Genomic DNA, 13337 nt, shown 5'->3' on the forward strand with positions numbered 1-13337 from the left:
CCCCCCCCCCCCCCCCCCCCCCCGCCATCTCCATCTCCATCCTGACCTTCCTCCTAACCCTCATTCTTCCGCTTCAGCCTTTCTTGATGGACCGTTTCTTGATGGACTCTTCTGGAAGGGAGAGTGTCCTGTCCCCTCCTGTCCCCAGCACTGATGCAGCAGAGCCTTTCCAGTGTTTCTATCCGTGCTCATGGTGCCCGTCTTCTGGTCAATTGGAGCAAACTTCTGCCATGATTTGTGACTGCCCCTCTCCCCCTTACACTTCCTTCTCCCTTTTGCTTTCACCAAACTGGGTGGATCCCTTATCCACAGCTTCTCCCCTAGCCCCCTTCTTCCAGCCCTGTGGTTCCTCATCTTCCAGGAGCCGAGCCGCTGTGTGCGAGCACGGGCCCCACTGGTCCGTCCCCCCAGGAGCCCCGCAGTCTCCCCAGCTCTCCAGATGCTCTTCCAGCCGCTTCTCCCCCGCCTTCCCGCGCAAACCCAGAGAGCCTGGCTGTCTGCTGTCTCCCACCTCTGACCTGCCCTCCCTTCTCTTGGCTCAAATCCTCCTCCTTAGATTTTCCTTCCTGTACAAAATGTGTAGAAGAACAGGAAGTAATTTTTTTCTCTGACTCCCTTAGATTCTGGCCGTTTTTCCTCAGGGAGACTTTTTGTTGACCGCCCCGTCCCATAGGTCTTGCGCCTGCTCCCGTCTGTCGCGCCCGGTGGAAACTCACGGGTGGCAAGGGCGCCCTTCACCCGGACCCCACGGCCTCTCTGGGGCGCTGCGTGCTGTGCGCTCAGGGCTCCCGACCCCCGCTTGTTGGCAGGGCGGTTTTACGGGGGGGGGGGGTCAGCTCCTTTCTTAGAGCAAGAGAGTTGGTTGGGAAGTGATCATACTGCTATTTTGAGTGAAGGGAAACCTAAAAGAGAGACAGTAGATGATTTTCTGAGGAAATGATTGGAGGAAAGTCTTCCCTAACTGGGAATGTAGTATATGACAATAGGGAATGATGAAAATAATTGTTGTGTTAGTGGGCGGCGTAGCGAGCTTGTTGGCCAAGAGCTTGTTCTTCGCTTATTTAATCCTTCTGAGCCCCTATCCTGACTTGTAAGGGGGGGGAGTATTGTGTCTACTTCATGGAGTTATGAGCACTTAAGTGAATTAAGAAAGCACTGACTTGTTCGCACAGTTCCCCTTCAATGAGTGGTACTGTCATTTTTCTTTTCCTGTCGTAAAGGATGTACCACAAAGGTACCTTTCACTGGAGAGGCAGCTCTAGTATGGTGACCAGGAGCTGTCTGGCGCTCGGCTGGGGAATCCAGAAGTGGAGCTCACTGACTAGGATATTCCAGTTGCCTGGAAAACGCATGCTGGGCACCTCCCGTACGGGGATCGCGGTGGACCCTCAGGCTAGCAGGGTGAACGAGGCGTCTGCAGTCCCGCAGGAACTGATGTGTGAAGCTGTGGACAAGTTAGAGGAAGAGAAGGGGAGGGAGGACTTCAGGGAGAGGTTTTGTCCTGATGTAAGGAGACTTGCTAAGGTGCTTTTGCAAGATTGAGGAGGAAGTTCGGAGGTGTTGCGGTGCCCGTGGGGGGTCTGGGTGACAAGGGGCCCCGCCTGCAGACACAGGATGCTGTGTTAGCGAGACCAGAGTGAGTTCGGTCCCTGGAGCCCGTGTAGTCCATGGCCATGAACCGTGTTAACCCTTAACCCTGGTGCTGCTCCAGCTTGGCCTCCTGCAAGACCATGTCTTCCCGTGTTTGCCCCACTGATGGGGCGAGAGCACCATCTTTTTATCACTGGAGGGTTACCGAAGAATCCATGCACAAACTAGGGATGCTGGGAAAATACTAAGTGGACTCACAGAAATTAAACCTCACACGTTCACGGTCATCTCTGCATCTCCAGCCCAAATCCAGTTTCCATGTTTAAGATGAATTAACCCTCTCTGCTAAGTGGGAAAGAGCATGCGAGGCTTTCCTGCCCGGGGATGATTGGGAGAGGAATTTAGACAAAAATCTCAGGGAGGACAAATCTTGCACAGAGCTTGCTGAGGGATTGGTGTAACTAGACTGAAAATGCTCCCCTTTTCTTCTCACAGGGGAAAGTGGAAGTAGAAGCTGGGAAGGAAGGTATGAAATTCGAAGCCAGTGCTTTCTCCTACTACGGTGTGATGGCTCTCACAGCCTCTCCAGGTGAGCGTCCGTCCTCTGCCCGTCGGGGCAGGGCCGGGTTTTAGGACAGAGCGCCCTTCCACGGTCACCTTTCTGTACCGGCCAGCTAGCCCTGTTTATCTAGGTCTTGACCTTTTTATTGAAGCATATCATGTATACCAGAACCCCCCCACCCGCCCAAATCATAAGCCTGTGCCCCCATGAACTTTCACACAGCCAAGGCTCCCGTGTGAGGTGGCACCCAGTTCAAGAGACAGATGTCACCGACCCCACTGCCACCACACTCTGTCACTGTCCCCCAGACTGCTGCCTTGACTTCTAAGCGTAGACTAGTTTTGCCTGTTTTTGAACTTGGTATAAATGGGCTGACATGGGATGTATTCTCTCGAGTCTGGCTCCTCCCACCCAGTGTTGTCCTTGTCACATTCGTCACTATTGCTGTGTGTGCTCGGACCTTCTCGTTGCTGTGCAGTGTTGCATTGTGTGAATACACAGCAGTGTACTTTGTTCGCTGCTGGTGGACACGGGGGTCGTGTCCTGCTGGGGGCTGCCATGCGTTGTGTGGCTGCGCACGTCTTCGGCGAGCGTCTCTGCTGGGCGTGTGTGTGGAAGTGGTGCCCGGGGCTCCCGGCCCTGCCGCCTGCCTCGGTGGCCGGGGCGGTGCACCCTCCTGCCTCTGCTGACGGGCGTTACAGTGGCTCGACCCCCACCGCTAGATGTTGTCGAGTCTTTTAAGTGTCCACTGTCCTGGAGGTTTTTAAATTTGCATTGTCCTGAGGATGAACGAGGTTGCTAATAGATCTTTATTGCCGATAGCCAGCTCTTCCCGTCTAGGCAGCTGGTCAGGTGAGTCTGCCAGCTAAGGACGGCTGTGCCCTAGGTGTCCGCTCGCTGTTCTGAGCCCCAGATGCCGGCAGGTGGTATCTGGTAGGAACACGGAGCACAGATAGCTTGCTTTGCAGTGTGTTTGTGACCAGGGCCGACAGGTAAACAGAGGTGCTGCAGTGCCACCTTGTGGCCGCAGAGCCAAATGACATGCTGTGCTAGGAAACTTACAAACCCCAAACTTCAAAGTAGCCCATCCTAAAACAACCTAGGCCGCTTCTGGAAACCAGTCTCAAAAGGGGAGGGGATACCTCCAGACCCATCTGTTTTTGTGACCTTAGTCTTCATCTGCCGCGCCACACACTGTCCCGGGCACCCAAAGATGTTACTACAGTTAGGAAGCCAAGGAAATGTTCAGGATTCTCTTCACGCACCTCAGCCTCCCCTGCCCCAGACGCATCTTCTCAGTATCCTGCTGTGGGGTTTTCAGCCACGTCGGCCAGCCTCCCCATTGCCAATGCGGACTAACACCAGTGTGAACATGGGCCTGTCTAACCCCACTTAATTGTGACTGCTATAAACTTGAAGGTGGTCCGCTCTCAATCCTCCCGAGGAGGCAGGGAGGTTCCTAACTAGTCTGGGAGGCCCTGGGCCACAGCTGCAGTTTCACTGCATATGGTGGGCTGCCTTTGAGAAAGGTCTTGGTTTCCTCCTTATTAAAAGGACACAATAAGGTTACCTCGTGTGATTGTTAGAAGAATAGAATGTGATGATACTTATCCACGCGAGTGCTTTGTAAGCTTGAGAGCACAGAGGAAATGTCGGTGTGAGAGCTGGGTGTTGACCTTGTGACTGCTGTTGGGCAGCCAGCCTCGAATTAGCCCCAGGTTAGCAGAGTCAGATTCAGAAGGTGGCTTTGAAAAGAAAGTTACAAGAGTAAGGATACAATCGTACCAATCACTGATTCTTGAAACCTAAACATTAGCCCGATTTATATGAACTGTGGGTTCATGTAAAGGCAAATCCTATTCAGAAAAGGAGTTGAGGAGCAGGCCTCCCATAGAGCAATCCTGTGGGACTGCAGCGGCCTGGCCTCATTGGGAAATGCCAGGAAGGAAGGAAGGAAGATCTCATTAATAGCATCTTTTTTTTTTTTTTTTTTAAAGATTTTATTTATTTGACAAAGAGAGACACACTGAGAGAGGGAACACCAGCAGGGGGAGTGGGAGAGGGAGCTGAGCAGGGAGCCCGATGTGGGGCTCGATCCCAGGACCCTGAGATCATAACATGAGCCGAAGGCAGACGCTCAACGACTGAGCCACCCAGGCACCCGTCATTAATAGCATCTTACTTATTACAAAGCCCAGTACTTTACTTGACAAATAGGATTTGGGATTTTGTATATTCATTGAGAGATACAGTTAGTGTCCTAATCTCAAGATAATATTTCTATTTCTTAATATTGATTGCCTAGAAAAATCCTACAGTAATCAGTTTCAAGGCCTGCCCAATTACGTGTCAATTATACTGCAATTTAAAAACAAAAAACAGAGGGGCTCCTGGGTGGCTCAGTCAGTTAAGCATCTGCTTTCAGCTTGGGTCATGATCTCAGGGTCCTGGGATCGAGCCCAGAGTCGAGCCCAGAGTTGGGCTCCCTGCTCAGCGGGGAGCCTGCTTCTCCCTTTCCCTCTGCCCCCCAGCTCGTGCTTTCTCTCTTTCTCTCTCTCTCTCAAATCTTGTTTAAAAAAATAAGAAAAAATAAAAAATAACCAAAAAAAACCAAAAACAAAACCCTGCCCAAGAAATAGGACTCCTGCCAGGGAGAGCAGTGTTGATTGGACTTTTCAATCAGACGGACCTGTAGCTCTCTGGGTAGCAGTGATGAGGATGACTTTGGTCCGACATTCCCAGGAGACCTGTGCCTAATGTTCTTTATTTACTGTCCTTTAATACTTTGAACTTTCAGAGTATTCCAAAACAATTCAAAATATCAGGTCAAAATTACGAGACTAAGGATGTCTGTGAAGTGAATAACTAACTGCTTTGCCACAGGGAGGGACGCTATCGGCCCTGTTGGCGTGGGCAGCTTGGGTCATGCTCTTGGGTCAGTTGATTAATTGAGTCCCCCTTTTGTGTGGCTTGTTGTGATTTAAATCCTTAAGAAGAGCACGTTTTGAGCTATAAGCCCCAATAGAGTATTAATGGCTTAAGAGATTTCTAGGTTAGTAGAGAAGCATTTGAAGAGGATTTTTTTCTGATTTCAACCTCCCTGTATTACTCTTCCTGGAAAGCAGTGTGTGTTCCTTTTTAAATTTCCATAATATCATATAGGCTTTTGCGTTTCTGGAATTGAATGCTCATATTAGTAGAACCGGTATCCACTCCTGTCCCCTGAGTGCAGAGATCTCCTTTCTTGCCTTTTGATATGGTCTCACCCTGTTTTTCTCCATTTTTCAGTTCCTTTGTCCCTGTCTCGTACCTTTGTTGTCAGCAGAACAGAGTTGTTAGCAGCAGGTTCTCCAGGTAACTCTGCATGTTTCCTTTTCGTAATTCTTCCGGTTGCTTCCCTTGACACCCCGCCAAAGCCTGGCTGGCCAGATCGGTTCCCATTATGTGGTCGAAGCTGTTGGCAGTTTTTCTTGGAGGTCTCGAACTCTCCACGTGTCCAGACACGGTAGTGAGCTGTCCAGGAGCGGAGAAGCCCACAGCAGCCGTGGGAAGGGTTCGGGAGCCTGGCGGGCGGTGTGTGGGCGGGAGCACTGCTGACCGGCAGAAAGCGAGCGCGGTGCCGGCCTGGGTCATCACTGCTCCCTGCCTGGCCCACCCACACCACTGACCTTGGGCTTTCAGGGCAGCACAGGGGGGCTGCTCTTGGTTCTTTGACCTCAGCAAAGTCAGGGCGTGTGGAGTTTGCAGAGGCCCCAGCGTTCTCGGTTCTGTTGCTTTGGTCCTTGTCCCAGCAGCCACACGAACGGGGCACGTGCGTCCCCGCCTCCAACAGGCAGGTGGCCCTGCTTGTCCTGTCTCCTTCTCTGTTCTGAACGAGTGCTGTGCACATTTCTCCCCGGCTGCCTGCCCTGCAGGAGAGTTCGGTCATGCCTGCCTAATACGTCCAGCAGCTAAAAAGAAAGGCAGAGGTTTAATCTTTCTTTAATTAAAATTGCTGAGCTTTTGGGAGTATAGTTTTTCTGAATTTATTTCATTCCACACAGCTTATATCTTAAAATCCGATGAAATTGGCGTTTCCTAATCGAAGTTCAGCAAAACTCTCAAATGCTGATATTTAGTAAAGGAGGCAATACTTGTCCTAGAAAGAAGCTAATGTTCCCTCAGGTCTTTGCTCTGAAAAAGCTTGGGGTGTGTGGGGATAAGATCTTATTTATAGGACTGTTTGACTCAAACACCCGGCGGAATAAACATACCTGTGCACACAACATACATACATATGCACAGAAATATGTATTTGTGTGTCAGTATATATGTTTGTGTGTTTTCTCCCCATTTTGTTTGCCAGCATCTGCTACCTATTTAAAATACCACAAGTGCTGAACAAGAGTGACTTTAAAAAAAAAAAAAATGACTTTTGGATGAAGCTCACAAAATGTCATTTGTATTTTACTTTTCCCATGGAACTTAGAGATTTCTGAGCCGTGTTCACTCAGTCTGTTCCTGTAATAATTAAAAAACAAAACAAAACACCATTTTGTGGGTGCAGGCCTTCAGGATGCTGGCATTATAGTAATTTGATACCAAATAAGTGGAGGTTGAACTAAACCAGTGATTTCCAACCTATTCCAAAAGGTGCTTTGTGGCTCTGATGGAGGAGGCTGGGAGTGTTTCTTTATAGTACCTTTCTGGCTCACTCCTAAAAAGAAAGAATTCCTAGGTGAGATGACTGAAGAGCGGAAAAAAACAATGCTGAGAAGGCATAAGAGGAATTAATTAATTATCATAATTATTATAAAAATTTGGCACATAAATTTGGCCACAAAATGTGACCTGAACTGGGGGCTGGCCACTTAAAGTCTTTATTCTCCTTGGTGTGAATACTCCTGTCTCACTGCACGTCCACGAAAGGCTGGTCGTGCTGGGTCCCTGTCACACTCGCTGCTGCAGAAGGGGTTCCGGAAAACAGGGTCTGCTTTCCCACATGGCAGCCGGGACGCCAGGCAGTGGGTTCCTGGCAAAGGCAAGGGCTCATCTCACAAAAAGAGATGAGAGGAAATGGACTAGGGGTTTAGATACCTTGGGGAAACCAGAGAAATTGCCCTGTAATCCTCTTGAGGAGGAAAGGAGACTCAGAAGTAGGGCCTCTGACGTCTGCCTGCCGACGCACAGTCTGATCAGGAAGCAGAGTGAACGTTTTGGTTTTTTAACTTTTAAATTATAACACCGTCCAAAAAAAAAAAATTATAACACCGTCTATAGAAATGGTGATGTGATTTGGGGCTAAAGCTCAGGGATACAGTGGGATCCCTCGTTTCCAAAAGAACAATTCCATCTGTCAGCCCGGGTGATCCTCTCACAAGTACAGAAAGGCTCGGACCTGAGGTTGGGCACCTGGCGGACAGGTGGGGGACGAGGCAAACAGGAAATAGAATAATGTTAACTGGGCTTATTGCTGGGGTATTTATTAGGTGTCAGGTGCTATGCCAAGCACTTTGTACATTACCTCCTTTGGAATCCTCATCAGACTTTACGGGGCCGGGAACTATTACCCACCTTCTACAGGTAGACAGGGAATCTGAGACTTAGCAGAGTTGGGTCATCGGACCAAAGTTCCCTTCTGCTGAAGAGAAAAGGTGATAGATTACTCATTTGCCTTGTTCTGTCAGAAGAAAAGTAGAAGCAACCAGAGGAACGGCTACTCTGAGTTTAATTCTGAACAACAGAAAATCTGACAGAATTATAGGGGAAGTTGTGCTTGACAGTTTCAGGAGAAAGGGAACTGGCCATTTGAGGTTCACTGAGAACTTACCACGGTTTGTTCTGGTTGTCATATTTTAAGAGGGACATTTACTGAGTTGAAGGAATCTCAGAGGGTGGTCAGGACGGGGTAAGGGGTGACAAAACGTGATGCGAAGGATGTCGAAGCTGGACGAGAAGAGGCTGAAGGAGAACACAACTATCTTCAGACTTTTCAGGGCTCTTTCAAGTAGCAGAGGAGTGGCGGTCCCTCAGTGGAGCTCTACAGAGTGGAGGGAGAGACTGCCACGTCAGTCTGAGGGGGTGGATTTTGATGGGCGCGATGGCAGATGTGGATGAGTCGAAGGGCAGGACCAGCCGAGGGCCAGCCCCTCCGTGGAAGTATCTGTCCGGGGCATGCTGCAAAGACGGACCAGCCTGATCTCCATCAGAATTGGTCCCCTCCAGTCCCGTGACATTAACGCAGGTCAGGGCCTGTCCGGTGTGAACACCCACTTTAATATTTGTGGAGTAGATTTGATTGGAAAAGCAAAAATGGAGGAAGCTTTGGTGAGAGTGAGGGTGGGTTTTATTTTCAACAAAATGTACGTTAGAAGCTACAGTCACCTTGCTTTTGAGAGAAACAACACTAAACTCGCTGAATTTCCTTTCACTTTGTTTTAACGAACGAATACTGTCCGTCTCCTCAAAGACTCCCGCGGCACCTACGGTCCCTTAAGCCTTTTAAGAGTTTGGTGTCGTCTAGTGTTCCTGAAACACTGAGACACACTTTGGCTCCCTGATGGGGATTTTACTGGGGTCAGAGACAAAGATAATAGGTTCAGTTGGGGGATATGGTATGGTATGAGCAGACAGAACTCTTTGGATCCCTTTAAAACACATATTGAGAAAAAATAAAAAAGAGAAACAAACTGAAAAAAACACATATTGATTTACAAACATTCTCAAGAGTACTTTGCTTTTGCTTCTGGCAAAATAACAAAGTGCTGCCCTCCCACGCCCCATGTTTTCTCTCTGGGAGCTTCTGTGCATTTCACGGCACTCGGGGATGCTCCTGGCCCAGGTGCGGTCAGAACCCGGGGAAGGACTGTGTGCGCATGAACAGGGCCGAGCAGGGGAACTGAACGGACCCTTTGCTGACGCCGGGTTGGGGGGGGGGGGGGTCCTCTAGTTGGTGAGCTGTACGACGCTCAGGTATCCGAACTGGTCTATTACTACTTTTTATTATTTAGAAAATAAAGAGCTGACTCTGTTGGTTCTATGTACCTCACTTAAAAGGTTCTGGGGTTTGCTTTTCCTTTTCTAGGTGAAAACAAGTCGCCTCCTCGCCCCTGTGGCTTGAACCACTCAGACTCTCTGAGCCGAAGTGACCGGATTGACGCCGTGACGCCGACACTGGGGAGCAGCAATAATCAGCTCAACTCTTCGTTCCTTCAAGTCTACATCCCTGACTACTCAGTGCGAGCCCTTTCTGACCTTCAGTTTGTGAAGGTAAGAGAAGAGCGCGTGGTTTGGCTGGGCCCGGCCACTGGAGGTGACCTGCCATGGCAAGCTGTCCTGTGCCCCAGCCCTGGCCCTGGGCTTTCCCCTTGTCGTTTGGGTGCCCCACCTCCAGGTCCTGTGCCCGGCCGGGACACCGGCTCGGGGAGACCATCTCTCCCTGGCTCGGGCAAAAGAGCTGCTGAGCCAGAGGTGGCTCGCTCAAGGAGTGAGAGCTGGAGACAGAAAAAGAATAAACCTTTTCCAGCAAGTCCTCATGAGCTCGTGGCTCTAGTGAGTCTGGGTGGTCCCCGAAGGGCTGAGATTGGAGACCCTGAAGACTTGCTGAGATGGGGTGGGAAGAACTCTCTGCTTCTCCTTTGCCCTGAGACAGGGTTCTTTTCTTAGTCTGGAATAAAGACGTCTTTTGAACCGAAGAATGAGCCAGCTTCAGCTGATGGAAGCCTATCTCCATTTTCCAGTCTCTGTGAAATTTTGAGACGAAAACTTGGAAATGGCTTATATCAGTAAAAACTGACTTGTTTGCCAGAATCCACTTGAACTTGAAAAGTGGCTCAGTTTATATTCGAGGATGATATTTTCCTAGAAAAACCTATGCGGGCCTTTCGGGGGACTCTAACATGTAATGCAGTGTCGGGACAAGAACACCTAAAAATAAGCGTTCTCTTGGTTTGTCTTCTGTACCATCTTCTGGCCCCAGATCTCAAGACAGCAATACCAAAATGCCTTGATGGCATCCCGGATGGACAAAACTCCTCAGTCTTCAGACAGTGAAAACACTAAAATTGAATTGACTCTTACGGAGCTGCACGACGGGTTGCCAGACGAGACCGCCAACCTGCTCAATGAACAGAACTGTGTGACGCACAACAAGGCCAACCACAGCCTGCACAGTGAAGGGGCCATCTAGTGCGCCCCCCGCCGACCCTCACCCCCCACTCCCAAGGCCCCAGGCCAGCTGACCGTGAATCCCATTAGTGTGAGCTTGTGTGCCATGCTGCATCCTGCAACATCCCGAGACCAAAGACTTTGTCCCCTTCCCGGAAGCAGCGGCGGAGGATGGCGAGGGCAGGAGCAGAAACTAGAGGTGTGACATCAGCAGCTAGGGCATGGCATTCAAGATTTTGGAGATGAACTTCTTCCACCCAAATAGAATCATGTTTATTTTTTCAGTTGTACCTTTTATCTTTATTCACTCTCCTCCTCCCTCAATCTGCATGAAGTTGGAAATTGTTGCGGTTTTATTTTTTCCCCCAAGAGATCATGTTTTTAAATAGTGTCTTTTGCAGAGTTTCACGTTGTTCTGTGTGAACTCTGCCGTGACTCCCTGATGTGACCCGAACCGAATGGACTCGCTCCTCCTCCCTCGGCCTTCGCGGCCCTCCTCGGGCGGGGCGCGCCCCCTCCGTGCCCAGCCCAGCGGGTGTCGCTGTGGAACTTGAAGGATGAATGAAGAAAACTGCGTTGCGGACCTGCCAGGTCTGTCCCGCTGTGGGGCGGGGCCTGCGCGGGCCTGCAGTCGCCTCCGTGAGCTCAGTGTTGTTTTAAGTTAATGTTTAACCGTGTCCCTTTCCCTCAGAAAGGTTTAACATTTGCTTGGAATGTGATTTTTTGCTCCTACTCTAAGGAATTTTTATCACCAAAATGAATGTTAATGAATTTGAAGCCCATGGTTTATCATTGGCAAGAGGCAAGGTGACTTCATGGCGCCCTCCTCCAGCCCGGATTCTCCGGCCCAGCCCGGCCGCCTCCCCAGCCCAGCGCCCCGGCCTCCAGAGCGCCGCCACCCGCCACCCGCCACCCGCCTCCCGCCTCCCCGTCCTTGCCCTCTTAACCCAGGATGCTGCTACACAGATGCCAGACGGAAATCTTCCAGAGGGCCTTTGAGTAACCGCGTGGTGTGCAGTCGAAGCTCCTCCCTTCCCACCGGGAGGACGTGATTGTCCGGAGAGGCGCCGGGCGCCGGGCGCGCTGGGCGCTGTGCCCAGACCCAGGCGTTCAAAGGCGGGAGCTCTGGGCGCGGCCGGCCCCCGCCCCTCCTCCTCCCGGGGAGCTCCCTGCCCCGCTTCCCCTCTGTCCCTGGGCTCCTGGGGCCCGGCAGTGGCTGTGGTCCTCGCTCGGGGCCCTCGGCGCCCCCGCCTCGGATGCGGCCCACGCCGAGAGGCTGCCTGTCAGCCCCGGGCCGGTTTGGCCCCAAACAGGGAGTCAGAAGCCAAATGTGGGTCGTGGCCACTTCGCGTGTGTCTCCGCCTTGCTTTAATACCAAACTCGCCACGTGCAGTGAAAATGTCAGGAGGCACGTCTTGAGGGATCGAGTTCTCACCGATCTTCTCTGTTCTAAGTGTTAGCCAAGGGATAGCGCGTTCTGTCGGCGACGTCCGTTCGTCCGCGAGGACTGGGCCGCGCGCTGACCGCGGTGCGCGGGGAGGATCGCTACTCGGCGCTGCCGCTGGTCGCTGGGTCGCGCTGGTCGAAGGGCAGCCCCGGGCCAAGCGGCAGTTTCCTTCTCCCTCCTCAAGGTAGGAACGTGTCCCGCCTGGGCTCTGGCCGAGGGGAGCTGCGGTCGGGAGTCCCCGGCAACATGGAAAGCGGTTTGGTGGCTCCAGTGTCCCAGACACGTTTGCCACAGCATTTCCCCCGGGGTGTCCGTCCTGGAGGGTCTTCCTCGTCAGGTGCCATGCCCCTTAGTGAGGGTCACAGGGGCGCCCCCTACGCTGCTGCTGGCACCCAACCTGCCGCGAGCCCCGCGGCTCTGTAGCTTAATGTTAGTGGGACCCCGGCCCACGAGTATCCCCTTTTATAAACAGATCCGTCCAAGTTAAAAGGTCCCGGTTTCTAAGACGCATCGAGCTGAGCACAGCCCCCTTGTGGTGTGGGAACTGGGACTGTCCCCAGGGTGCGCAGAGACGAGTTCCCCCTAAGGAAACGAACCCCGGGTCTCGCGAGGGGCGTGCCCCCCCCCCCCCCCAAGCACACTCCTACTCCGGGCCCAGACAGCGCTGGCCTTCCTGGTGGTTTGGTGGAGCCCGGCCTGCCCCGCCGTGCTTCCTCGGACTTGCAGGATCTCTGCCGCCTCAGCCTCTCCCTGCCGATCCGCTTGTCCACACGTAGCCTGTCTCAGGGTGCCTTGCTTCTGGAAGGAGCGTCTAGAATCAGCGTTAATGTGTTGGGTCTTTGTCAGAGCCCCGCCGTTCCTTTATGAAATCCTAAAGCTCTGTGCGAGGCAGCTGCTGGCTCCTTGACTTCTCACCACGATCATACCCGCTCAGCGTGGCAGCTTTTGGGGACGTCCGCGGAGCATTGCTGGCCGGGGCGGCTTTGCCGTGCGGGCTCCTACTCCGAGAGGGTGAAATTTTAGCCTCCCGAGATTGTATTTGTTTTCTCCACATCAGTCTTTACCTTGGATTATTCATATTTTATAACAACAGGGAATCAAAAATAATTCCCGGCTGTAGTTACATCTGCTTTGGGGAAAGCTCGAGACCCTTCGGATCACACGCACTGTCTTGAGTGATCAGGTTCTTCTCCCAGGCCCTACTTTCCCTCTGGAAACTACCTGCAGGCTGTTGAAGGAGAAACGCTGGCTCGTGGCTTCACTGGGCAGCACAATGATTTTGGCTCAGAAGTTCTATGAAGTTAGATGTCTATAAAGGGAGTCCGCGGAGAAAGACCGTCAAACGTTTGAGATCTCCATGTGCAGCGGCCGGGTCCTAGACTTGCACGGCGGCTAGATCATCCTCCCCTGGAGCTGCTGGCTTCGTGAGTGTGGCAGGGAGTGGGCTGTGGCGCAGACCAGGTGCTGGGGTCTTGAATGCTGCGGGAGCCCTCGTTGTCAGACCCAGCGCCTGTCTGCGGTGGCTTCCAGCCCTGGCTCTGTGGAACTAGACAGGGCCGCCTCCTGCTTCTGGCCACTGTAGCATCCCAGAGG

The 13337-nt window shown here is 52.0% G+C and overlaps 1 protein-coding gene across 4 annotated transcripts in view; it reads left to right on the plus strand.

The window, feature by feature from the left end:
- CNNM2 (cyclin and CBS domain divalent metal cation transport mediator 2) overlaps nucleotides 1–11074 on the plus strand; it is a 142129-nt gene extending 131055 nt beyond the window's left edge. The window contains exons 5-8 of one of the 4 annotated variants that reach the window (XM_035028276.1): nucleotides 2086–2179; nucleotides 5441–5506; nucleotides 9216–9400; nucleotides 10110–11074. In XM_035028276.1, coding sequence (XP_034884167.1) covers nucleotides 2086–2179; nucleotides 5441–5506; nucleotides 9216–9400; nucleotides 10110–10319 — 555 coding nt within the window. In that variant the 3' untranslated portion in view covers nucleotides 10320–11074. Of the gene's footprint in view, nucleotides 1–2085; nucleotides 2180–5440; nucleotides 5507–9215; nucleotides 9909–10109 lie in introns of those variants that run through there. The other 3 variants (XM_035028287.1, XM_035028258.1, XM_035028265.1) reach the window with 3 other exon arrangements.
- Nucleotides 11075–13337: the final 2263 nt, after the last annotated feature.

This window comes from Mirounga leonina, unplaced genomic scaffold (genome assembly GCF_011800145.1).
Source record: "Mirounga leonina isolate KUSES-001 unplaced genomic scaffold, KU_Mleo_1.0 Mir_114, whole genome shotgun sequence".
Classification (NCBI taxonomy): domain Eukaryota; kingdom Metazoa; phylum Chordata; class Mammalia; order Carnivora; family Phocidae; genus Mirounga; species Mirounga leonina.